This window comes from Cnephaeus nilssonii (assembly GCF_951640355.1).
Source record: "Cnephaeus nilssonii genome assembly, chromosome: 7".
Lineage (NCBI taxonomy): Eukaryota > Metazoa > Chordata > Mammalia > Chiroptera > Vespertilionidae > Cnephaeus > Cnephaeus nilssonii.
In genome coordinates this window covers 70,973,678-71,000,358 of record NC_137078.1, presented here as the reverse complement: position 1 = coordinate 71,000,358, position 26,681 = coordinate 70,973,678, and the positions used below count along the sequence as shown (strand labels likewise).

The 26,681-nt window shown below is 56.5% G+C and overlaps 1 protein-coding gene across 2 annotated transcripts in view; it reads left to right on the top strand.

Moving 5' to 3' along the window:
• SLC1A7 (solute carrier family 1 member 7) overlaps positions 1-26,072 on the top strand; it is a gene marked incomplete at both ends in the record, with an annotated part of 42,702 nt that extends 16,630 nt beyond the window's left edge. Inside the window, 9 exons of one of the 2 annotated variants that reach the window (XM_079778318.1) lie at positions 6,276-6,491; positions 14,240-14,282; positions 15,890-16,112; positions 20,173-20,272; positions 20,982-21,215; positions 22,269-22,463; positions 23,188-23,322; positions 23,764-23,866; positions 24,487-26,072. In XM_079778318.1, the coding sequence (XP_079634444.1) occupies positions 6,276-6,491; positions 14,240-14,282; positions 15,890-16,112; positions 20,173-20,272; positions 20,982-21,215; positions 22,269-22,463; positions 23,188-23,322; positions 23,764-23,866; positions 24,487-24,705 (1,468 nt within the window). Of the gene's footprint in view, positions 1-6,275; positions 6,492-11,415; positions 11,462-14,239; positions 14,283-15,889; positions 16,113-20,172; positions 20,273-20,981; positions 21,216-22,268; positions 22,464-23,187; positions 23,323-23,763; positions 23,867-24,486 lie in introns of those variants that run through there. The other variant, XM_079778319.1, reaches the window with a different exon arrangement.
• Positions 26,073-26,681: the final 609 nt, after the last annotated feature.

Genomic DNA, 26,681 nt, shown 5'->3' with positions numbered 1-26,681 from the left:
ACAGCACCCTGAGCAGATGTTCAACTTGGGGTGGGCTGGGAACTTACCTCAGTCTGGGGAGGGGGAGGGGAGGTTTTGAAAAAGCTCCTGTTCTGTTCTCTGTGGAGAACTGCAGACCCTGCACTGGAGAGGGTCTCATCTGACCTAGGCCAGAGCCGTGGGGGGTAGGCACCAGGCGCCCAGCTGGTGGAGGAGGACAAGGGGGCCTGTGTTCTCACAGGCTCCGGGTGGGGTCTTTCCTTCCCGATGGGGCTGGGCTCCTAACCGTGGCATGTTGGCGCTCATCATAACCAGCCATGATGGGCATCCCAAGGAAGTTGCTCCTAATGGTAGAGGTGACAGTCTGTAACTGTAGAGCTAAGTAATGGACATGCTGGCTCCCTCACACCTCCATTCTTGGCCTCAGGGGAAAGAAAGGGGCAGGGGCTCAGCTCACGTGGAGCTGGGAACCTGACTTGGCCCTTATTCCCAGTGGAAAGTGGCTGAGAATGGTCGATGGTCAGACTGCTCTGAGCTCTCTGAGGGCGCCAGTGGAGGTTCCTCCAGCTTTTGCTTTTGATCCGGTTCAAGCTTGTTTGTAAGTCCCAGTCAAGCACTGTCCCAGTGCCCAGGGCCATGGAAGGAGGGACCTTCAGAAGCTAGTTGGGGATGCCAGGGCGATGTCCCGCCAGGCCCGTGTCTCTCTGTGCACGGCCCCTTCTCCTCTCTCCCGCCCCACCTCCTGCACTCCCGCCCCACCTCCCCCATGGAATCTAAACTGAAGCCAGAGGTGGGCTGGAGGGGGTTGATGGGGGGTAAAGGGGGACATATGCAATACTTTCAACAATAAAGATTTATAAATAAATAAATGAATAAATAATAAAGTGAAACCAAAGAGGTAGGGTGTGTCTGGCTCCAGAGGGCAGGGCTGGGCCCCGTGTGGGGGATTCTCCGGAGGCAGATTTCATTCTGGCGCCAGGAAGGACATTCTAATAAGCATAACCATGGAGGTAGTGAGTTCGCTATCTGCTGAGGTGTGCAAACAGAGGCAGCAGAGGGATGTCTGCCCCTGACCTGGGGGCTCTGGGACCAGATAACCCAGACTTCAGCCAAGTGGGAGCCTGGGCATCTGGCCTCAGGTCTCAGAAGGCGCTGGCTCGGGGCTGGGAGTGTGGCAGGGCCATCTGGGAAGCGTAATTCTGCATAACGTGGCACTTGCTGTCAGCTGCTGGCCTGTCATCTGCTCAGGGGAAAAGCAGACCACAATGCTTGGCGGCAGAGCGAAGGGGCCTCCACGGACCCCAGATGCCTCCTCCACTTGCCTGTCAGGTGGACTCCCTGCAGCTGCGTCCCAGAGGCCGGCCTGGGAGAGCTCCCCGAGGTCAGCCGAGGCCAGAGCCCAAGGACTTGGCCACGGGGCTCTGAGCTCCTTCCTGTCTCTCACGTCCCGGTGCCAGCATGTTGTGATTATGGATGCTGTCATGCTAGTAGACCACGTTCAAATCCACTTCCTCACTGTGTGACTTGAGCAAGTTCACTGCTCCTGAAGGTGGTTCCTTCCAGGGCGGGGAGCTCTGTTTGTTTGAAAGTTATTCCAGGTGCTGAGCTGAGATCTGCTTCCCTGTGGCTTTCCCCATCAATCCCAGCGTCCCCCAGGTCTGCTCTGCCCAGGCTCCACAGCCCTGCCCCTCCAGGCCTGCCTCACTGTCACCTGCCCCCTGCCCCAGCTGCCCTCTGTGCGACACACCCCTCCCTCCCCGACGTCAGGGCAGGTCCACGTCCTCCTTGACAAGTTCCCCAGGCTTCTGGCCTCACAGGCTCAGCACCCCACCGACTGCCAGTTATTCTTCAGCCCCGTTCCCCAGGAGACTCAACAAGGTGGAAGCAAACAACCCCCCCACCCCACCCCAGGCCCTTCCCACAGGCTGCAGCTGTGGCCCCGCCTCTCCCTCCCTCTTCCACCCGAGTTTGTGCTCTCCGAGCCACTGAAGCCAAGTATGGCCCAACACGTGTCCGCGTTCAGTTTCATCATGTCAGAATTGGCCCGTGGTCCCAGTCTGCTGGGGTCTGCTTAGTCCCAGCTCCCTCATCCAAGACATTAGCTGTTCCTCCCAGCTTCCTGTCCTCTATAAATCCGATCCACATGCTGTCAGTGGCCTTGGCCAAGCCATTGATAAAAAACAACCAACTGGGAAGGAGAGGGCTGAAAGCAGAGCCTGGAGCACACCTCCAGAGACCTGTCAGGTTCTCTTCACTCAGAAGAGAGAACTGTCCGAAACAGTCATTCCCCAAAGTTCCCCTGTGTTCCCCAAAGTCTGCTGCCACCTGCTGTGTTCCCCAAAGTCTGGTGCCAGCTGCCTCAGTATCACAGAGACGCACAGAGACGGGGGCATTCCCCTCAACCTGGCAAGGAAACCAAAGCTGGCCCAGATGGCCTGTTTTCAGGGAACACACAATGCGTGCTCAGGGCCATCCCAGCTCACAAGTTGTCGTTTTAACAATGTAGTCTAGACTTCCACCCCGGCTTAACATCACACACATCAACACACCTGCACCCAGGCTAGGCCAGGCCCTGGGCTCTGTGGACCCAGAACTGAGCCAGATTCAGCCCTTCTCTGGAGGTGCCCCCAGTCTGCAGGAGACCAGAGAACAGTGGATGCTAATAAATAGAATGTATTGAATATTTATTATTCTAAACCTAGATTAACCTTCACACAAAAAAACATCATTGTCCCCATTCCATCCTCCAGTGGAAACCGAGGCTCACAGAGGCCCAGGAATTTGCCCCAGGCCTCCCAGTTCGTGAGGGGTGCAGGCAGGGGCACACTGGAGCTGCCTAGTGTAGCCTGGAGGGCTCCTGAGGGAGGTGGTGCCTGAGTGGAGACTTGAGAGATGAGTAGCAGCAGCAGAAGAGCAGAAAGGGGAGCAAGGAAGGCAGGGGACTGGGTTCCTCCCCGGCTTCACTCAGCACCGTTCCTACCAGCCTGTGGTGCACCCGAGCTGGGGACTCAGGCAGAGCGCCCGCCCGTAACACACTGGGAAGCCCAGGGTGCCCTGGGGAGGAAGGTGAGATGGCTGTCAGGGAAGGCTTCCTGGAGGAAGTGCTGTCTAAACTGATTGTGGAAAGGATAAGTGGAAAGAACAGGAAGGTGGACGGGGGAGACAGAGAGTTCCAGGCTGAAGGAACAGCCAGGACAAAGGTGGTACAAGGAGAAGTGGGGAAACTGGGGTGCTGGGGCGGCACCAGTGAGAGGAGGGGAGTGACCTGAGGCCATGAAGGCGTCTGGACAGCTCCTGAGGACTTCGCACGGGGAGGCACCCAGCCTGAGCAGCCGCCGCCCTCCGGAGTGAAGTGCGCAGGCAGCGGTGGGCACCTCTGGGTGTTGGAGGGTCACCATGCCCACGTCAGGGGTTGGTGTGAGAACCAGGTGCGAGTCAGCAAGCGGCCTTTCTCCCCCCATGGGGAGCCTGGCCGTTGGTGCCTCCCTTCCCCCACCCGGGCAAGCGGAGCAATGACCAGATTGAAACAGAAGCTCCCACTCAATCTGGAAGCCCTGATCTAGCATCCCAACAGGTGGCCACCTCCAAATGTGAGGGCTGTCCCCTGGGGCAGGTCATGAACTCTGAGAGTTGAACGAAAGAGGCGGTACCTGGTCTGAGTCACGTTAAAATCCTGGTCAGCCAAAACCAGAAGACCTTTTTCTTCCACAGGCGTTCAACCAAGTCTGTCCCACAGAGAGGCACTGAGGGAGACGGGGAACTGACAGGGGCTTCGGAACCACAGCCTTTACCAGACAACTTACCAGCTGGGAGGCTTGGCCAATTACCTCCGCCAGCTGAGCTTTATTTTCCTGATCTGTAACTCCAACGGCACAGCCCAATCCGGCCGTCAGGGGTCATAAAGAACTACTGCTCCCTTGAAATGTGGCTAGTACACCTGGAACTGAACTCCTTAAAAAATTAATCTAAATTAAAATTTAAAAGCCTGACGCAGTTTTATAAACATTTGAATAGACATTTTTATATTGATTTCACATTAACATGTTTTGGATATACTGGGTTAAAATATTATTATAATTAATATCACCCAAAAGGAATTTCGCCGGTTTCTTTTTGCTCTTTTAATTTGACTACTAGAACATTTTAAATTACAAATGTGGTTCACATTATAATTGTGTAAGGCAGCACCGACTCAGAACATTAAGGACCAAATTAGGTGGCTCTTCAGGTGTTTGGGGACAGTTAAGCTCCAGACAAATGATCGTTTGTGGCTGCTGGGTTCTCAAGGGGTGTGTTTTCCATCATACAAGCAAGACAAGCTCATCCTAGAAATAACAGAGAATGTGGAAAACATTAAAAACAAAACAAAAATTACCCATAATTCCATCACCCCAAAACAGCTTTCCTTCTAGTGCTTTTTTTCTGTGCATGACCATGTGACCTAATACTCCCCGCCAACTACCCTACCCGGCTTTAGGTTCTCAGAAAGGCCACTTTAACAGTTTGGCCCGAAAGTCTGAGACCTCGAGGAGCCCCCATCAGCTGATGGCAGGACTTTGACCCTCCTTTCTTATTCCTGAGCTCCGGTGTGTGACCTGGGGCAGGTCCTCCTCTCAGGACCACGGCCTCCCTGTGGCCGGAAGCAGGTGGACCTTGCTGTGGGGGAGTCTGTGGGAGTCAGGGGACAGTTTGGCCCTGGGCTGATGTGCTGGCCCTGGTCTGGGGATAATCTCTCTCAATGGATAATGATTGTAGGGTGGCCCCCCAATTCCGCTGGCCATACAATCTCATTATAAGCCCTTCAGGATTTGTGTCTGAGACCCACCTTAAGCCCACTGCAAACATTGACTCCATTCATTCATTCATTCATTCATCCACTCCTTGATTCAGCAGACTGCTGGCAAGCTGAACTCTGGCAGGGTCCTGTGCCTGGCTTTATGGACCCAGCATTGAATCAGATCTCAGCCAGCCCTAGAGGAATTTCCAGGAAGTAGTCAGCAACTTAGTTAGGTGGGCCTGGGACAGAGGGCAGCACAGGGGCTGGGGGAGCCCGGAGAAGGGGGCTTCACCCTACCTGGTGGAGGAGACACTTAAGTGGTGTCTTCACAGAAGAGTGAGCCTTTGCTCCAGCGAGCAGGAAAGAGCAGGGTGCTCATAGGCAGCAGTTACAGCCTGGGGTCGGGAGGATAACTGTGCTAAACCTGATGCTGGTTGCCTAATGATAAGAGGAGCATGGAAGAGGAGGGATTATCTGTTCTTGTTTACATGATTAAAACCAGACAAATACTTCCTTTATCTGAAAGAATGAAAGGGCTTTGGGGGAAAATCCTTTTGGCAGCAAAACAAAGCATGAGCATTTCCTTAACTAATCTCTCCTTTCCCACTCTCCCTCGCCCCTCCCATAACCATGAGAAGAGTAGCTCCAGGCTGACCTGCACTGGTGGGTGGAGTCCAGGTCAGGGTGGGGTGGACCCAAGAGGAGAGAGACCCACAAGCCCCCTTAACACAGCCCCCCACTAGGGGAGTCTGGGTCTGAGCACTAACCCAAGATGGCCACAGGGGGCAACCTCTCAGGGAAAATCTAACCATGGCCACATATTATAGATTGAGATCCTGAGGCCCAAAGATGGGGGAGTGAGTGACTTGCTTGCCTGAGGTCACATAACCAATGGGCAGCGTGAGGACTAGGACGCAGGTCACCAACTCCCAGCCCAGATCTCTAACACATTCATTCACTCACTCATTCATTAGTTTATGCAGCAAGCCTGCAGTAACCACCTACTTGGTAGCAGCACCAAGAGCTCCACAGAGGAGTCAGATCTGTCCCTCTTCTCACATGTCCTCGGTCTGAGAAGGGAGACAGACAAGTAAACGGACCGTGACAACCAGGTCATGACAGAAGGGGCCAGGAGCTCTGGGAACCCAATGGGCTCCTCACTCTGGGGGAGACGCAGGGAGTCCAAAAAGATTTGACCAAAGAGGTGACACTGCGCCTGGTCTTACCCAGTGGGTAGGAGTTAGACAAGTGAAGGAGGTTGATCAGAGACATCAAACAAAGGAAACAGCACATGGAAAAGCCCAGAGGTGGGAAAGGGCTTGGCTGCTGACCCTGGACCTGGGGGAGAGAGCAGAACAGGGGAGAGGCTGGAAGGAGCCAGGAGAACTGAATTGCTGGGGATGGAGGATACATCCCATGGAGCACTGTGAGGGTGCTGGGCAGAGCCAGGAGGATGGCAAGGGGGGGTACGCTCAGGGCCTGCCCCACCCACAGACCCTGACCCACATTGCCCTCCCAGCTTGATATCCGGCCTCGCCTCTCTGGATGCCAAGACCTCCAGCCGCTTGGGCATCCTCACTGTGGCATACTACCTGTGGACCACCTTCGTGGCAGTCATCGTGGGCATCATCATGGTCTCCATCATCCACCCGGGAGGGGCGGCCCAGAAGGAAGAGACGGAGCAGAGTGGGAAGCCCATCATGAGCTCAGCCGACGCCCTACTGGACCTCATCCGGTAACCTTGCCACCAGCACCCTGCTTGGGGATGCCATGCCCGGGCTGGGGTTGCTGGCTCCACAGGCCCAACCCACGTCTGCCAGAGGGCAGGGGAGGGGATGCTCAGGGCTGCTCCTGATTCCTCACGGTAACCAGGGGGCAGCACAGAGGCCACCCTTTGCTCCTCCAGCCCCTGTGCTCCCTCTGGGCTCACAGGACACTGTCTGCCCCCATCAGGCCGAGAGCACCTCCAGGGCAGGGGGGCGCTGCTCCTCTGGGAGCCCAGCCCCAGGGCACGGCTGGGCACAGTCCAGGTGTCGGGGAATGTCTGCAGGCTGACGGGGCTCGCTTGTGCACACCTAGCTTCTCAGGTGAAAGGCCAGCAGTCATGGTAGCCCCTCCCCACCCCGCCTCCACCACACTTTTATTTGGTGGTTTTTGCTGCCTCCTGCACACCCCCCACTGGGTATGTGCCTGCAACCAAGGTACATGCCCTTGACCAGAATCGAACCTGGGACCCTTGAGTCCACAGGCCGAAGCTCTATCCACTGAGCTAAACTGGTTAGGGCTTTGGTCCCCTTTTTACAGAAGAGGGAATGAGGCTCAAAGAGACGATGTGACCTTTCCAGAGTTATCCAGCAGGTGGTTGTGGAGCCAGGATTCAGCCCAGACCTGTCTGACTCCAAGGGCTGAGCCTTTTCCCTGCCCTGCTCCCGCCTGAACTCTGCTCACCGTTTGTTTCAGGGACCTGCCTTCTCCTCCCAGAAAAGTGCTGTAGGCCCTGCAATATACCCGCATCTGACTCCCCGTCCCCAGGCTCCCGCAGGCCACGCCCTCTACCGGGGCTCCCTCACCAAGGCTGCCCCGGCGCCAGGGCCCTCCGAGCTGGCCTAGTTCTGGAGGAGAGAAAAGCCCATGGATAGACACAGACAGTGGGGGTGAAGAGAGGGTCAGAGGAGGCAAAGCCGCTGCTGTAAAGGACAGGATGCCTGGGAGGGCAGGGGAGGCGGGGGAGGCAACCGCTGTGCACAGGTCCTGAGCAGAGAGGGAATGTCCTGGGGAGAAGTCACAGCCCATTCAGGAGAAGTGGGGGTGGCCGGACCATGAAGAGCACCGTGAACCAGGCCAAAATTGTGTTTTATCCTAAAGTGGTTTTTAAACATAGGAGTGGCATGATCCAATTCAGAAGGCTCGCTGCCTGACTGAGGGGCGGGAGGGGGGCGTAGTAGGAGAGGAAGACAGAGGCAGGGACTGGGCCAGGGTGGTGGCCCTGGGCATGGGGGCGAAGGGCAGGAGGAGAGGGCAGACCAAAGGGCTGCTCCGGAGGTAAAATCCACAGGAGACAGGCAGACGAGGGGAGGGGAAGGAGGCGGTGGTGCTGACGAAGGTTCTGGTCTGAGCACCGGGTGGATGGCAGTGTGCTCACCCAGCCAGAGGACGGTGCCAGAGCAGGTCATCTGGGGGGATGCCAGCTGATGGCCGCCTAGTGCAGCTGCATCTCGCGGGAGGAGGTGGGAAACCAGCAGGTAGAGGCGTTAGGTGGACCCCAATGGCAGAGGGGAGCAGGGCCGGGACAGAGCCTGGGGAAGCGTTTATTGGGCTCAACAGGATACTCATCAAACTTGCTCTGTGGACTCCTCGTCCCTTTCATGTTCTCGCCGATCTCAGATATAAGAAACCCAGTCCCGTCTAATATTAAAACGCCTGACGCGTCCAATTTAAAATGAATCTTGTCTTAGCCTTTTGCCTCTGATTCAAACTTGGAAACCTGAACTGGAAGATCGTAGTAGGCGTCCCTCTTTCTTGCTCCACCTCTCCCCCTGTTGCTAGCACTGGGGTTGGAGCAGTGGAGAGGGGAGAGGGGGGCTAGAAGGTCCTCCTCCACTGGTGGTGGAGTGAGCGGGGACAGGCACTCCCAAGCTGCATTTCTTCAGAGGTGCTTTTGTGGGTTCTCTGGAGCCCCTCCTGCCACAAAACAACAGGCAAGTTGTATCGCAGAGCTGGGGGGGTGTCTCTCGTGTTACTCCCTTGACTGGGGTGATCCCTGCTCCATCTGGCGACTTACAAGGCCTTCTTCAGGCTTGACCTCTGACCCTCTTAGTCAGGGTCCCTTCAGCAGGGTACACATTGGGCCCATGGGAAGCATACATATCTTTGCTGGAAGTGCAGACCTTTCCCAGGGCCTTTGGGCATGAGTCAGGCACCAGCCCGACACTCCTCAGATCCTACGGGACATTCCTCTCCTTCCCTATGGGGATAGATGCCCAGCACACAATTCTCTCTCTCTCTCTCTCTCTCTCTCTCTCTCTCTCTCTCTCTCTCTCTCTCCCCTTCCCTCCCCCTCATTCTCCCTCCCTCCTCATCCTCTCTCTGTTATTAATTGCTGTGTAACAAACCAACCCAAGCCTGAGCGGCTTAAAAAAACAACTTTGAGTCTAAACATCAGCTGGAAGGTTGCGTATCTGCAGGCAGCTGGTCATTCAACCGGGGAGCAGCTGATCTAGGATGATCTTGGCGGAGATAACTTAACCACACTCCTCCAGCAGGCCAGCCCGGGTTTAAAAAAACGCTCCAGGAGGGTTAGGTCTTTAAACAGCCTGTTTCCTGCAGGTCCTGGAGCCTAGAACAGCAGCTGGCATGGTGGAGGAGCCAAGTGTTTGCTGAATGCGTATGCGGGTGTGGGGTCTTCAGTGGAGCTGGGGTTTGAACCCGGGAGAAGAGGGACCGGCCCGGGGGACTGTGCTGAGCACAGGCACCGAGGCCAGCGTGAGCCGTGGCCCTCAGCCACACTGGAGGCTGTATTGCTGACGGCGGGAGCAAGCCGGGGGCCAAGAGGAGAACCAGGACAGCAGATGTCCTGGGAGCCAAGGGAAGAGGAATTTCGAGAAGTTTCATTTCTAAGATCCGTTATGTCTAAGATTTGGTGACTATGATTCATCATTTCTTGGATTCTGTGATTCGAAACAGCCTTCCCTCGTGGTGGGAGAAGTTGTTGATACTCAGGGAGCCCCGCCCACCCACCGCTGCCTCCCCTGCCCAGGGCCTGAGGGCTCTGGATTGGCACGTGTCAGGGTCAAATGTTCCAGGAGCAGTTCCTGCTCTCAGTTCCTTTTTCACGTGGTGAAAACTGATCCTCTGGTTTGAGGCTTTCCCCCAGTCGCTCTCAACCCCCAGGCAAGTCGTTCTGCAAAGCTGGGAGGTCGTCACGTTTCTTAGAGAATGAGGCTGCGGGGAGGCGGGGCGGGGGGTTGGGGGGCGGGGGGGGCAGGGGGGATGCAAGCTTCCCCTGACAAGCAGCTGGAGTCTTGGAGATGCTCTGCGAGTAAGTCACTGTGTGGCTCTGGGCAGGCTAGTCCCACGCTCTGGGCCTCAGTTTCCCCGGTGGTTTTCAAGCTCCCTTCTAGTTCTGTGGTTAGGAAACACAAAGGCCTCCCATGAGCAGAGGCCTCCGGAGGCGGGTCCTGGGGGCTGAGGTTAGGAGGACAGTGCAGCCCAACCTTGAAGACCTTGACCCTAGGCTGAGGGGTTGGCTGTTATGCTTTAGAAAGAAGAAGCTGGAAAGTTTGGGAAGGACGGATTGGAGCAGGGTGGAGTGGACAGGAAGTGGCTGAAGGCATGGGGATGCCCTGGGAGGGGGTGCAGTCAATTCCGTTCCAGTCAGCCCGTCTATATTAAGTACCTGCTCTGGGAAGGACACCGTGCTGAGACCTGGGGTTGGGGTGGAGCAATTACAAGTCCTTGCATCAGGCCATCACCATCTCAGGACAGACAGACAGGAAGAGCGCACTGGACAAGCCACCCTCTGAAACCCTTTCTAGCCCTGACATCCGGGGAGGCTGTGTGTGCAGTGAGGACGCCAGCGAGGGGGTGGGGGGTCACCAGGGGCCCCCTCGCTCTCGCGCTGGCCCAGAGCAGACGCCCACCGTGTGTGGAAAACTGAGCAAGAACACAATGGCCAGGGCAGGGACCTGGGAACTGGGGGCAGGTGTGACAAGTGAAAAGTCCAGAAGATGTGGGGGCAGGGCACACCTCAGGGATGGGAAGGTATGTGCCTGTCTCTCGAAGATGATTCCAGAGGAGCACAACAGGCTGTGTCCCTGGGGGAGTCGCCAAGACAGGCCTTCATTTCCCAGGGCTCCGGAGACGGACGCTGCTCACAGGACGGCCTCCCAGAGGGAGCCCAAGCAGTACACTGATCAGAGCATCTCCCCGCGCCCCGCCCCCCATCTTATTAAAACACCAGAGCGATTAAGTAATGATTGGGCTCTACTTGTGTCTCCCCGTTACCCTCTCAGGGGTTGGATGGAGCTCCCAAGAGCTGTGCTGGGAAAGGAACAATTCCCGCCGTTGGGGCTGGGTTGGGGACATGGGGTTAGGGTGAGCTTGAAACTGACACAGTGGGAACTTCTAAAGAGTACGTGAGGAGAGGAGCCAAGAGGTGAACTTGCCCCGAGAGATGTGCAGGCAGGGCCACGGCAGCGTATGTGTGTACTTGATGGCCGTGGCCATTGACGCCTCCCGGCCCGTTATGTCTGCATTTTATGGAACTGCCTCCAGGAGCGCGCCTCCTGGGACAGACAGGAAGGCTCCCCTGGGTGTTCAAAAGCCAAGCAAAAGTCGTACATTTTCCCATTTAATCATCAAAAGTCAATTCTTTATTAAAATCTGCAGGATACGTTCATTGACAATCAGTATGAGCATATGCATTAGTCAGGAACTGCTTTGGGCTGCTAGTTAAGAAAACCTTAAAGCAGCAGAGGCTTGAGTAAGGTAGAGGCTTGCACTTTCTCCCGAATAAGCAGTCCAGAGGTGGGCAGCTCTCGCTCATGCGGTGCTCCCTCCACCTGTGTGCTTTACCGTGCTCAGCACTTGCCTTATATCCTCAGTGTGTCTCCTGGTCCAAGAGGGCTGCTGAAGCTCCGGCTGTTATGTCCATGTCCCAGGCAGAGAGAAGAAAGTTGGAGGAAGGGACCCAAAGGTCCAGGCTGAGTGGGCACCTTTTCAAGAGTTTTCCAGAAAACACCTCCCAGTGACTCCCGCTTACATCTCCTTGGCCACGCCTTTAGCAAGAGAGGCTGGGAAACAGGGCTGGATGGCAAGGCCCCGTTGGTCCCCACTGCACCCCAGGGCTTCTGTTAGTAAGCAAGGAGAGAGACGGAGACTGGTTAGGCAACTAGCCATCCTTGCCACAGCACACATGCCGAAGATTCTCATTTTAGAGGAAGTTGTTAAGAAACGCACATGCTAGGCGTGTTTCATTGGGTTCCTTATGATCTTTCGGATGTTCTTAGTTTCTACTCAGGCTGAAGCAGCCTTCCCGCTAAGCTACCTGAGAAAACCACCTCAGAAGTCACTGGAGCCTCCTGGAGCTGGACCCGGGAGAGCCTCTCAGACTCTTAGCAGTCAGTACAGCGTGGGCATCCTCCATCCGGTGGCGAGTACCCAGGGCTGGTGGACCGTGGCGCTCGGGCAGGCTGTGTGCCCGGCGTGTGCTCGGGTCTGCCTGCTGTCAAAAGCCCTTGCAGGCAGCTGCGATTCTGGTGGCAGAAATCTGCTTATAACTCATTGGGGAAAAGCCTCCCTGGAGCTTCTGAGAGCTCAGTTCCTGACTCTGCCTCTTGTCTCCCTTGTGACGAAGCTGAAATCAGAGGGAAGAGCCACGACCATCCATTCCCTCTCAGTTTTCTGCCTCGGTAGCTCATCCTAAGCCCTTTCCCTCTGGCCATGTGCTCACACTGAACCTGTGTTTCAGGAGCAGTGGAAACAAAAAATGATAGTTTCTGCTTTCCAGCAGTGGCTGCTGGGGTGTAACGTTAAGAAATAATCACACTCGTATTTACATCTATAACCCCATTTATGTGTGAGCTGAGCCTTGGAAGGGTAGAGATTTGCTGAGAAGATTGAGTGGGGATTGCAGGCTTGATCCTCAGTTGGGGGCATGCAAGAGGCAGCCAATCCATGATTCTCGCTCATCATTGATGTTTCTATCTCTCTCTCCCTCTCTCTTCCTCTTGGAATCAATAAAAAATATATTTAAAAAAAGGAAAAGAAGATTGAGTGGGAGGGACGACCCAGGCGGAGGAGGCTGTGTGAGTGTGAGTGTGAGTGTGAGTGTGAGTGTGAGGAGTGTGAGGCACCGGCCTGTTCCAGGAAGGGCAGGCACACGAACAAGGATCTTTGTTGGCTCTCTGGTTTAGAACAGGTCCGGAAGCAGCTTATAAAGACAAAGATGTAATGCTGTTAGGCCCCTGGGCATGGATTGCTAATTGCTTCACAGCAAGGTAGCTGCCAGAACCCTGGGCGGCGCCCAGGTCACCACACCTCTCAGCCTTGATTATGGTCACTTTAAAAACTCTTTGCCAGCTTTAATTTGTTGATGAAGCGGAACATTGTTAAAAAGCTTTTGAAGCTGCTTGTGTTTCTTCTTTGGCGAAGTGAATTGCCGATTAACGTTTTTGTGGCCCATTTATTTATGCAGCAGCAAATATTTACTGGGTGCCGGTCACTGCCGGGCAGAATCCCAGGATCTGGGGACACTGGGATGAACAAGACACCGACCTCTGACCTCTGCCCTGCAGGGAGCCGGCATTCCGGGGAGAGGAGACAGTGAGCTCAGAGACAAGGACGGGCGGGACTTGTAAAAAGTCTTTATAGATGTCGGACGGTCACGCTTTGTCCCACGGTTCCCCCAGTTTGTCGTTTGCTTCCTGTGCCCTTCACCCAGCTTCCCCTGACGTTAGCCACTCACGTCACTGGCGCATTCGTCACGACTGGGATTAAATCGGCACAGCGAGTAGCTGAATCACAGACCTTATTTGGACCTGACCGGTCTTTTCATGAATGCCCTTTCCTTCCGTCCCAGGACCCCATCCAGGAATGCCGTGTTGTACTTGTGACATTCTTAATGGTAATGTAGTACCATCTGTTAATTCTTATTGCTCGCTTTGTTTTTATGGAACCCTTCCATATCCTGAGATATGGTTGCGTTTTTTAAATTATTGATTTCTTTAAACCATCGGCAAAGTGTAAGTCAGAATCGGATTTTTGTTTTTCTGATTCGTTGGGTGTCGGTACAGCTCTCGATAATGAATCCCTTCCTTCCCTGATTTGTGAAGCAACTTTTGTCAACTACAAAATGCTTCGATGGCCCAGGGTCTGCTTCCGGCTACCGGTTCCGCTACATCGGTTTTTCTATTGACCGCTGTGTCAGTTTCTCGATATGTTGACAGCTATGGCTTTATAGTCTGTTATCATATCTGGTAGGACAAGACTCTCTCCTCCTCTGGCTTTATGAAAACAATATTACTAAAAATAATGATCCCACTTATGTGCCCGGTCCTGGGTTGGGCACCACAGATAAGATGTGAACGACCAAGGGCCACCTGCAAGGGAGCCAGTCTGGGGGGAGGCGGACACGTGAGCCAGTGCCGCGCTGCGTGCTGGAGAGCAGGTGACTCGGGGGAGGGCCGCAGAGTCAACCTGGAGCGGTCGGAGGCTTGGCCTCCGGAGTTAGAGAAGCAGGAAGGGCGTTTCAGGCAGAAGGAACAGAGTGAACAGAGGACTGGAGCTGAGAAGGATATGGCGCGTTTAGAGGATGCAGTTGTGTTGGGGCTGAGTCCTGGGGGTGGCCGGCGTGGGAGGAGGGGAGCCTGCAGGGGAGGTGGGCTGGGTCTTGGGGACCTTGACTATGAGGGAGGCGCTCAGATGATCCCAAGGGCCTGCCTGTCCCAGGCTCTGGAATTCTTCAATCCCTGACTCTCTTCCCAGGAACATGTTCCCGGCCAACCTGGTAGAAGCCGCATTCAAACAGGTGAGTGGGTCCCCAGGGGCTGAAGGGGTGGCAGGCAGGGCCAGTCTGGGCCCCACCGGGTAGTGACAGGTTTACCAGCAAGTCTCCCCATCTCCTGGGGGCAGGATGCTAGAGGGGAGGAGGGCGAGCCCAGATCCTTAGAGCCTCCTGAAGCCATGCCCCTGCTCTGGGTTCCAGCTTTGCATGAAGAAGCCTGGGAGGGTGGAGCCCCGCTGTACAGAGTGCTGCTCCGCTGGGTGTACAGCAGGCTTCCACTGTCCTCACTGGGTCCTCAAAATAGCCTGCCCTCAGGGAGGGTTCACCCCTCTCTGGATGAGGAAGCGGAGGCTCAGAGGGTTAAAGGGTTTGCCCAAGGTTATACCACTAGTGAAGGGTAGCCTAGTAGGTAAACCTAGGCCAGTTGGCTGCTAAGCCTGTTTTCTCTTTCTTTTTAAAATAACCCCCCCACACACACACACAATAAGAACAGTAGTAATGTTCCCTAATACTAAAAAATATAAAACAGCCCTAACGGGTTTGGCTCAGTGGATAGAGCGTCGGCCTGCAGACTAAAGGGTCCCAGGTTCCATTCCGGTCAAGGGCATGTACCTTGGTTGCGGGCACATACCCAGTAGGGAGTGTGTAGGAGGCAGCTGATCGATGTTTCTCTCTCATCGATGTTTCTAACTCTCTATCCCTCTCCCTTCCTCTCTGTAAAAAATCAATAAAATATATATTTTTTTAAAAAAGAAAGACCCCCCCAAAAAAAAAATATATAAAACAGAAAATAAAAAAATCATCTCTAGTTCCAGCACCTAGCAATATTGGACGTAGTTAGTATGCTTCTAGTCTTTTTTTCTCTAAATAAATATATTTTTAAAAAATAAAATTAGGATCACAGTGCACATACAGTGTGCATCTTGCTTTTCGCCCTGAATTCCCTGGGGGAAAAGGTAGGCAGTTCAGTGGCTCAATTCTTCCCAGCTGGGACCACATCTGGTCAAGAAGGCTTGGGGCAAGCTGAGCTTTTCCAACACAGGCATAGCTTGGAGCTACTGCAGGTCAGGTTCCAGAGCACCGCAATAAAACAAGTATTGCAATAAAACAGGTAACCTGTTTGCTGGTGGAGGGTCTTGCTTTCAATGTGTAACAACAACAAAACATCTGTGAAGCGCAATAAAGCAAGGTTCAATAAAGTGAGGCTTGCCTAGAGAAGGTCCAGGTTTCCATCAGTGGAAGGTACAGCTGCTGGCTGCTAGGTGGGTGGATGATGGTTGGCTGGAGGGATAGCTGGGTGAATGAAGAATTACCTGGGTGGGTAAAGAGAGAGATGACAGACAGTTAGAGGGGGACCCAGAAGGGTGTAACGATGCTTAGAAGGAAGAAGAGGGAAGAAGGGATGAGTAGAGGTGAGGCTGGTGAGTGTGTAGATGAATGAAGGGATCAGTTTTCTTTTTGGTAAAATATTGATAATAATCCCTGTCCTGCCTACCTCACAGGGTTATTGTCAATCAAATAGTTCATGAGTGGATGCAAATGCACTTCCAAGATATTATTATTGTTGTTGTTGTTGATATTAATAACAACATTGGCCCTGACTCCTTCCTGGTTGGGGTGTCGCCCACCAGTACCGCACCAAGACCACGCCCGTGGTCAAGTCCCCCAAAGTGGCATCGGAGGAGGCCCCTTCTCAGCGGACCCTCATCTATGAGGTCCAGGAAGAGAATGGCTCTCACATTCAGCACTTTGCTCTGGACCTGACCCCACCACCCGAGGTCATCTACAAGTCAGAGCCTGGCACCAGCGATGGCATGAATGTGCTGGGCATCGTCATGTTCTCTGCCACCATGGGTATGTGCTGCCCACCCCACCCAGCAGTGCCAGGGAGCCGGGCACTCCCTGCACCTACCCCTCCCTGCACCTACCCCTCCCTGCACCTACCCTGCTGCATCCAGCACCCTGAGTAACCTAGAACCTCCCATCTTTCAGGCGGTTCCTTCCTTTCCCATCCAGTGGAGTGGCTCCAGTCCTCCCCCCAGGTGGAGCCAGTGTTCCTCAGGAGGAATTCTCCATCCGGTACTAGTTTGCCTCCAGGGGTGTGGGCCCTCCCTCAAAGAAGACCATGCCTCTGGCCCCTCCTGTTCCTGAACTTTTTACTGAGGTCTGCGAATACTGGGGAGGTGAGGAGGCAGTTACAATAAAAAAAAAAAACACACAGGAAAAGTCTAAAAACTCTCAGCCATCACTGTATTTAAAGCCCTTATTCCTCCTCCCATCCCCAACCTCAGGAGCTTCTCACGGGCGGCCTCCCCACTGAGACATGTCTGTGCCTTTTCTCGGGCCCACAGTCGGCCTCCCTGACCACACCCTCCCCTTTGCTACTCTCCTCTGGGTCTCCAAGGCCCCAGCCACAGGCTACTTATCTTGAAGCTGGTGAAGCTTAACTTGCACAGGACCCTTCTGAGGCTTGTACCATATATATATATTCTTTTTCTTAAGGAAGGTCCCAAACTGTAAGCTTCAGATCCCACAAACCCAGGGATGTGTCTGCCTGCAGTGACCCAACCCACCCCCACCACACACACACCTTTTCCTTTGGGGCGACACCTCCTAACCCATCCAGAACAATCTAGCTTGTCCTTCCAGGCTATGCCAGGGGTCATTATGAGTCTTATTCTAAAATTGGCATCAACCTTCCCCATCACCCCAGCCAAGGGCCTGGGAAATTCTCTGCTGCTTCCCTGACTTCTCTACACGGTTTCCATTCCAGGTAAACAGCCTCCCCATCCTTCTGGTTGCTCATAGCAAGAAATCCAGGGTCACTTTCTACCTCTCCCTCCACCCACACCCACAGCCCGTCAGGCAGCCTCTGAAATCTGTCTCCAATCCCTCGTTTCCCTCTGCCCACCGCCATCACCCTGGCCCAAGGCCACCATCATCCCTCACCTGGTTTCAGCAAAAGCTGCCTAGAGTCCCCTGTCCTGGTGTGCCCTCCTCACGGGGTCACTAAGTCCCTGCTTAAGGCCTCCAGTGGCTCTCTACTCCACCAGGAAAGGGGCCCAACACTGAGGCCTGGGAGCGCCGAGCGATCTGGCCCAGCCTGCCTCGGGCTCCTCAGACTCCTCTGGGCCCCACTCACTCCCTGTTCCATGCTGCCGGAAGACCCCTCCCTGAGAACCTTCCCACTTCCTCAGCCTGCCTGCTCCTGCCCCCTCCTCTCCCCTGCACCTCTCTCATCCTTGAGGGTGGTAGTAAAGGGCGGGGGGGGGTGTCTCTTTATAACATTCACATCCTCAGGAAAGTCTTCCCAACACCCCAGACAGTCATGTGCCCTGGGTTACTCCTTAAGCTTTTGACCCTACTGCAGGTATGTAGCTGCTGGTGTAATTGTTTAATGTCTGTGCAGCAGCCGCTGTAAGCTCCTTGCAGGAGGAGACAGGCCTGGCTTGTCCTCCATTTATCCCCACAGCCCACCACAGTGACCCACAGGAGCCACGCTCAGTAAAACCTATTGGAGAGATGGATGGGTGGGTGGATGGATGGATGGATGGATGGATGGATGGATGGATGGATGGATGTTTGGATGGATGGATGGATGGATGGATGGATGGATGGATGGATGGACGGATGGATGGATGGATGGATGGTTGGATGGATGGGTGGGTGGGTGGGTGGGTGGATGGATGGATGGATGGATGGATGGATGGATGGATGGATGAGTGGGTGGGTGGGTGGATGGATAGATGGATGGATGGATGGATTGATGGTTGGATAGATGGGTGGATGGATGGGTGGGTGGATGGATGGATGGATGGATGGATGGATGGATGGATGGATGGATGGGTGGATGGATGGATAGATGGATGGATGGATGGATTGATGGTTGGATAGATGGGTGGATGGATGGGTGGGTGGATGGATGGATGGATGGATGGATGGATGGATGGATGGGTGGGTGGATGGATGGGCAATCATAAGTAATGGAGCTCTTATCATCTTGGCCAAAATGCCAGGCATGCAGAGGGGCCAGGACCTTAGTAACCTAAGTGTGTGGCAAGATGGTGTTTGGAAGTGTGTTTAGAACATCTGGCAATTAGTCCCCAATCCTGAACATTCTTCCTCCTCTCAGCACTGCCTCCCTCAGGGGTGAAAACATATAAAAAGGACATCTATTGGCAGAGCAAAAGAAACCCCTGAGACCCTTTGACTCAATTCACAAAGTGTTTACTGACCATGTGTAATTGTCCATGGATAAGTGTATATGTGTGTATGCGTTCCCAAGTCAGTGTGTGCTCGAGACTGTGTGTACCCATGCCCATGTGTGCCCACATCTGTAGTGCTCATGTCAATGTGTGCCCACATCTGCTCACACTCAAACAGCTCTCACACTCAGACAGCTCTCACACTCAGACAGCTGCTCACACTCTGACAGCTGCTCACACTCTGACAGCTGCTCCAAACGGGGCTTTCTTTGGTCCCCTCAACCCAGCCTCCGTCGCCAGCTTCTCCCTGGCGTTGGGATGCGGCTGATGCTAAGGTCTCATTGACCTTTACTGTTGGAGGAAGCCCAGGCCCACCCTGGGGCCTATGCACACTAACACCCAGCCAACCAGAGCCCTTGGGTGACCCCAGGGAAACCTAAGTGGAGGCTGATGAGGGGCAGGAATACCGTGGGCAGGGACAGAGCCAGCAGGGGACCTGGGTCTGAGTTCACTTAGGCTTCCACAGGCCAGATGGGCAGGGCTAGGCCAGTGTCACCTCCAACTCGGCCTCTCCCATGCCAGCAGAGCCCCCACCTCATCCCAGTGGTAGCTGGTCCGAGGACGGGTGGGTTCAGGGTTTCCTGGGGTAGGGAAAGAGCTCTCTCTGGAGTCCCATAGGCCAGGTTCACCTTCCTGCCCAGCCCTCCCCTCCCTGGCTGAGTCGGTCAATGAGCCTCTCTGAGCACAGCGTCCTGAGGGCAGCACAGAGTGCGTTTTGCTCTTCATTTCTGTGCCAACAGAAGGGAGAGCAGTCACTCGTCACTGTTGTGAGAGTGGCCTGACTGTGCTCACTTGCATGGCGCTCCCCCGGGGACTAGGACACATACGAACGCTTCCCAAGTAGAGGAGAGTCCAGAACCCCAGTGGGGCTTTGGGAAAAGCTTTTTCATTCATTCATTCAAAGGTTATGGTTGAGCATCTACCACATGACAACTGAGATACAGTTCTTGCCCTCATGGAGTTAGTCTTCTATTAGAGGAAATGGAAAAACAATGCACAACTGGAGAATAACAGTTACAAGTTGCGATAAATGATATGAAGGGATCAGAAAGAGATGAGACAGATAAAAACAAATTGGGAGTTTTCGGAGAGGAGTGGGGATGGGTGTCCGAGGCATGTGGAGAGCTGAGGCATGTTCCAGGCATCGGAACTGCATGGCAAAGGCCCTGAGGCATGGACTCTAGAAATGTAAAGAAGGCCAGGGAGGCCAGAGCAGAGTGAAGAAGGCACGAGCAGGGCCAGGTGGAGGTGGGAGGTGTAGATCTGGGTCAGACAGGGGTCAGGTCAAGTGCGGCCGGAGCATGGGGAGCTAGGTTATGGTCTAGGTTATCAGGGAAGCCAGTGTTTGGCAGGGAGCATTTTTATCTTAAGAAGATGACACTGCTGCTGTGTAGAAAATGGATTAGAGAGAAGGAAGAAATGAGAGCCCTGTTGCGAGGTTGCTGCCCTGTTCCAGGGGTGAAGGTCAAGGAGAAGGAGGGGAACACTGGTGCATGGAGGCTGCTGGGAAGTCAGCCAAGGGCGAGAGTCATGTGTGCATGGGAGTCTGTCCCTGCCTGCCCCCAGCCTGTCGGCACGTGTAGGCATCACACACGCCTTGGCCTTGGCCTGTGCAACCTGTGATCCGCGCGTGTATCCCTGCCCCGCAGGCATCATGCTGGGCCGCATGGGTGAGAGCGGGGCGCCCCTGGTCAGCTTCTGCCAGTGCCTCAATGAGTGCGTCATGAAGATCGTGGCAGTGGCTGTGTGGTAAGCCTCACTGGGATGGGGGTGTCCGCCCCTACCTCACCCCTTCCACTCCTGTCCTGGGCAGACGGAGGGACCCCGTGGTCCCATCCTTTGTTCTCCTAGGAGTGAGCTGCCCAGGAGGCTGAGCCCTGGCCTGGGGCCTCCAGAGTCACACGTGCTCCCCTGCTCCCAGCCCTGACCAGGCCTAGTTCCAGCCCTGGGCCTGCCACTTCTGGCCTGGTCCAGCCCGCTGCAGGAGAGCCCCGCGCTGAGCCTGGCCTGCTCTCCTGGCCTCGTTTCCCCATCACATGGAGCTCATCAGCTGAGCTTTTGGAGGAAGGGAACTCTGGAAGTGAGAACCAGCTGCCACTCCTTGGATCAGAGCTCAGACCTTAGAAATGGTCTAGATGGGGAAGTGCAGAGGCCTGTCCCAGCTCATGCACAGAGGTAGTGGCATTGCTGGGTTCAAACACGGGCCTGCAGAGGGCAGGCGTACTCCTCAGAGGCCTGGACAGGAAGGCAGGGGTGTGAGAGGTTGTGCAGGGCTGGGCTGGTTGAGGGCGGAGGTATCAATAATGCCATGTTCTGGGCACCTTGGCACCCAGTCTCGTTCACCCTCACGGGGCCCTGGCAGGCTCGGGGGGAACAGGCCAGGCAGTGATGCAGTGCCAGGGCTGCCTGGGACCCTCGCCTGCCTGGCACTGAGCTGGCTGCCCTGCCCCCACAACAGGTACTTCCCCTTCGGCATTGTGTTCCTCATCGCCGGCAAGATCCTGGAGATGGATGACCCCACAGTCGTGGGGAAAAAGCTGGGCTTCTACGCCGTCACCGTAGTGTGCGGGCTGGTGGTCCACGGCCTGGTCATCCTGCCCCTGCTCTACTTCTTCATCACCAAGAAGAACCCCATCGTCTTCATCCGCGGTGTCCTTCAGGCCCTGCTCATCGCACTGGCCACCTCCTCCAGGTATCCCTGGGTGGCAGGCCGAGCAGGGTGCTGCTCAACTCTGCCCACCTGTTCAGCCATCATTGGTCCATGGCCGTAGACTCAGAGAAGTGTCAGTAAGGCCTGCTCCCCACACTTGGGGGTAGCTATGGTAACAAGACCCATTTTTGAAATGTAATGCTTGAGGCCCCACCTGCCCAAATGGCAGAAAGCCTCTGTCACCTCTTGGCGCCTTCCCCTCCCCCACTCAACCCACATGGGGGTTGGCTTCCACACGTAGCCGCCCTTGGCCACCTGCCCGACAAGAGCCACAACCTTGGGCCCAGCAAGAGGAAGCGGGGTCCCCAGGCAGTGACCTGTGGGATGGGAAGGGCTCTGTGGCCACACCAACCCAAGTACTGGCCCCAGCACTGCTACCAGGAACTCTAGTAACAAAACAGTAACAGTACTGGTAGCTACCATTGCTTGAGTACTGGTGATGAGGCAGACGCCATTCTAAGCGCTTGCTCGTTAAATCATCCTAATAGCTGAATCCAGGTACTCTCCCGTCCTGGGACAAGGAACCCAAGGCACACACAGGTTAAGGATCCTGCTACCACCGGCTAGTAGGAGGCTGGAATCTGAACCCAGCAAGTCCAGCCCAGAGCCCTGCTGTTAACCACTTCTACACTCAGCACAGCAGTGTGACTTCGAGTCAGCCCCTCCTCCCTCTGGGCTTCAGTTTCTTCATCTGTAAAATGGACTCAAAACCCCTCCTTTGCCGGAAGCTATGAGGATCAAAAGAGAGTGTGTGTGAAGCACGGTACCGGGCACACAGTAGGATGCTGCCGGTGGAAGTCCCTTCCTGACCTGTGTGTATGGGGGGGTCTCTGAGGCCCAGGGCCTGGGTAGGCCTGGCTCGGCCGCTGTCCCGCACTCCCACAGGGACCGTTTTCAAGGCCCCTTCAGCCTGTTCTCCCTGCGGTGGGCGGCTGCCTGGGGTGGAGCGAGCTTCCATCACTGGCAGGAGGCAGCCCAGCGGCCCTGACCACCTGGAGGAGGATGGCGGGCAGACACTGGCCCCTCTGCCTGCAGCTCGGCCACGCTGCCCATCACCTTCAAGTGCCTGCTGGAGAACAACCACATTGATCGGCGCGTCGCCCGCTTTGTGCTGCCCGTGGGCGCCACCATCAACATGGACGGCACTGCGCTCTACGAGGCTGTGGCTGCCATCTTCATCGCCCAGGTCAACAACTACGAGCTGGACTTCGGCCAGATCGTCACCATCAGGTGCCCCCCAGCCCAGGGGGGTTGGGGTGGAAGGGTGACTCCTGGGAGGGCCTGGAGGATGCTCAAGCTCCCCGATCTGATAGGGTCTCTGAGGCCCAGAGAGGGTGAGGGGCTCCTTTTAGGCCACACAGCACGTCGGCACTGGGGTGGGGCCAGGACCTGGTCTCTGCGACTGGTGGCCCAGGCTCCCTCCCCAGAGCTGCCCTGCAGGGCGGGAGCTGAGACCCAGAGGAGGGCCTGCATTCTGGACACGCAGGGCAGAGCGGGGCAGAGGCCGGGGCGGGACACTGGAGGGGCTGCTGGTGCGGCTGGAGCGAGGGAAGGGTGCTGAGGTGAGGGGCGGAGGCGGAGGGGGCCTCACACGCCAGCCTGACCCTGGGAACCCGGCCCGGAGGGAGGCTGGGCAGAGCTGCGCAGGTGGACAATCGGAATCTCTGGGCGGCTTCCTGGAAACCTTCCTGGCAACGGCTCCAGGCACAGGGTTTCCCACAAATTCCTCAGGGGGTCCTGCTGAGGCCAGGTGTGGGGCCCATGGGGCTATAGGGCCTCAAGCAGGAACATGTCCCCACAAGAACTCCTTGATGTGGACTTCCTAACGACTCCTGCCCCGTTTGGCTGGCCCCAGAGGCGCTGGCATTCTGGCCACCTCTTTGGAGCGAGGGTCCCAACAAGGCAGCCTGCCCTCCTGCTTCTCTCTCCTCCTCCTCTCCCCGCCCCTCTGCAGCATCACAGCTACCGCAGCCAGCATCGGGGCAGCGGGCATCCCCCAGGCCGGGCTCGTCACCATGGTCATCGTGCTCACCTCCGTGGGCCTGCCCACTGACGATATCACCCTCATCATTGCCGTCGACTGGGCTCTGTGAGTGGGGTTCACCCCTCCGCCCCCACCCCCCAGGGGTAGCAGGGAAAGTGCCCTACTTGGGCACAGCTTCCTGGAAACCTACAGCGGCAATGGCTCTGGCCTAGCTGCCTAATTTGTAGAGCCCAGTTTTCAAAAACGAAAATGTGGGGTCCCTTGTGTACAAGTTATAAGGGATTTCAAGAGGGTGAGAGCAAACTGTGAAACCAAGCCTGGGCCCTTCTTAGCACGGGCCCTGAGCGACGGTCCGGTCACACGCCCGTGAAGCCCGCCCTGCATCAACCCTCCTCCACATCCTGAGGGAGTGGTGGGCTTGAGAGGACGAGGAAAGCGCCTCGCTGTGGGCTCTGCCCTGGCAGCTGGTGCCCACAGGGGCTGCTGGGCTGGGCGCTGCCCTCTCCCGGCTCCCCTGACAAGTGCCCACCGCTCGCCACCCACCAGGGACCGCTTCCGCACCATGATTAACGTGCTGGGTGACGCGCTGGCCGCGGGGATCATGGCCCACATCTGCCGGAAGGACTTTGCTCAGGACACAGACACCGAGGTGAGAGCGGTGCCTCCCCGCAGCCTGGCCACCCACAGGCCCTGCAGGGTGCAGCCCAGGCGGGATGGGCACCCATCTTCTACTCTCCAGCTGGGGAGCCATCAGCCAGCCAATCCCTGCAGCCTCCCTGCCTCAATTTCTCATCTGGTACCGGGGTGACCAACTCCTCTCCCAGCTATGGTTGAGCACCCACCACGGCTGGCCCTGCTCTAGACACAGGAACGAAGGAAGCCAGAGCCCTGCCCTCGGGGAGCTGTGCCCTAGTGTGGGTGGCGCTGCCCACAGCAATGCGAACGTTTGCACATCCACACGGGCTTCACGGTCTCAGGGCTCCTTCAGTGACCACGAGCAGCAGGCGGCCCACCCACCCCCCAGGAGGACGCTGAGGCCCAGGCAGGGGCCCGGCTCCCTCTCGGACCCTGTGGGTCAGGTCCCCTCCTCTACCTCGACAGCCGCGGGCGGTGGCAGGGCAGCCGGGAGGGGCCCTGTGACCTGCCGCGGTCCCACAGCACAGCCGCAGGAAAACCGACCGTGTGGTTCCCGGCCCTCGCTTGTTCGGTCCTCCCTGGTGTCTACCCTCAGCCCTCCACCTGCTACCGAGGCCTGTCTCCCCTCCTCAGAAACTGCCGCCCTGCGAGACCAAGCCAGTGAGCCTGCAGGAGATCATGGCGACCCAGAAGAACGGCTGTGTGAAAAGCGTGGCCGAGGCCTCCGAGCTGACCCTGGGCCCCACCTGTCCCCACCACGTCCCCGTCCAGGTGGAGCAGGATGAGGAGCCGGCTGCCGCCAGCCTGGACCACTGCACCATAGAAATCGGCGAGCTCGAGACCAACGTCTGAGCCTGCAGAGCCGCAGGGGCCAGGGGAGGCCTCCAGGGGTGGAGCAAAGGGAAGGATTCTAACTTACTGCTCTCAGAGCAGACGGGGGCCAGCCTCACACACTCTTCCCGCCCTGAGGGCTCGGAATGAGCCCCACTCGACCAAAAACGAGTCTCGGAGGGAAACCCAGCTGGGGAGTGGTGGGCCGGCGTAGCCCAGCCCTGGCTGGGATGTTCCATCACGTTGGCCCGTGAGGACAGCAGGCAGGGGCGAGGGTCCATCTTTTCTGGGTGACAGGGTTAAGGCTGAACAGTCATCCCAGGTCTCAGAGCCAGTCAGGGCTAGGACTCCAACACAAGTCTTTCAAGCCCTGGCCACGCCCTCCTAGGGGCAGGGGCACCTGCAGGCCCAGATGCCAGGAGAGGCTCTAGGCCCTGCCCTGTCTCAGAGCCCCGCAGCCACCACTGCTTTCAATTTAGGAAGACGTAACAACAGTGCCCTGGGTCTGCCCCGGTGTCCCAGCCCAGGCCAGCCCTCCCCCAGCCCCACAACATGTGGCCTCAAACAGCCCTCCCCAAAGGGGGCCCAGCCCAGGACCACGGCCTGCTGCCTTCCATGTGCCACGGCCCGTCTCGTCTCACATCCCACCAGGATCTCTCGCCAAGCTCATCTGCGGTGGAGATGGGGCCCTCGGAAACGCCTGGGCCAACTTCGCACTGACAGGGGCCAGCCAGGACCCAGGAACGGGCTCACCTGGGATGCTCTGATTAAGCTGCCCACGTGGCTCTGGAGTCAGGACTCCCCAAAAGCCTGTGGGGTAAAGTGGAGTTAGATTTTATATTCTTCTCTGTGTTTGCAAACTCAGAGATAGCTCCATAAAGGTATTTTGTTTTTCAAGTTCTGAGGGCTTAGCAACCATACTCTGGCCAGCATTTCTTCGTTGAGCTAACACAGGCTGTCACCGTGCAGACTGGCCAGTCTGGGCAGCCAGAGCGTGGACAGGCCTGTCCAGGTGGCCAGACAATAAACAGGCTTGTCCTTGTGGCTAGAATGCAGACAGGCCTGTCTGGGCTGTCGGTGTGTGGACAGGCCTGCCTGCGAGGCCAGGGCGCAATGAGCCCGCCTGGCTGGCCACGGTGAGGACAGGCCTGTCTGAGCTGTCACACGCAGGAGGCAGAGTGCAAACCGGCCTGCGGGCGGGGGCCGTCGCGACAGCCAGGGTGGACAGATCGCTCTGTCCCTAGCCTGGGCTTTGCTCTGCAGGCAAGGCCCTGTGACCAGTCCCCACAAAAGGAACAATTTCTTCAGCCGGTTGGGCTCCCTTTGGCAAGCGCTTTGCTCTAAGGAAGGGACATGCCCAAGGACAGTTCCAGACTGTGTCCTTTATTCTCCTCAGCCCAGGGGGCCTCCAGGATGCTCACGGGGGGGGGGGGGGCGGGGGGGGGGGCAGAGGTGAACTCTGGCCACACAGCCTGTTCTGGATGCACTTTGGGGAGAAGATACAGTTCTGGGGGGTAGGAGTGGAGGGAGGGCTTGCACTGTGGGGCCATAAAGACACTGAAGCCAGGGGAGGAACAGGCCTCCCAAAGTCACTCAGAGAATCTAGAGGACACCTCCCTCCCAGGGCCTGACCCCAGGATCCCCCTCCCACTATGGGAGCATCCTTCCTTCATTAAGGATAAGCAGCTAGGAGAGGTCAGATGTCAAGCTCCAGTCACTCCCACTGTCAGGTCTAAGGCCCTCTGAGCAGTGGAGTCTGCCCCACCACAGGCAGGCGCCTGCTCCTGACGGGGCTCAGCAGGAGTGTGCTCACACACCCAGCTCTGGCCCTGTTGGGGTGGTGGGCACCCTGGGCATGTCTGCACCTCCTCCCAAGGCTCTGCTCCAGCTCCCAGGCCTGTCTCGGGTCCCCTTCCCACCTCAGCTGTCCTCTACGGGACAGACCCCAATGGGAATTCCCACTCAGTGCACAGGCGACCCTCCAGGAGCCCTGAGCA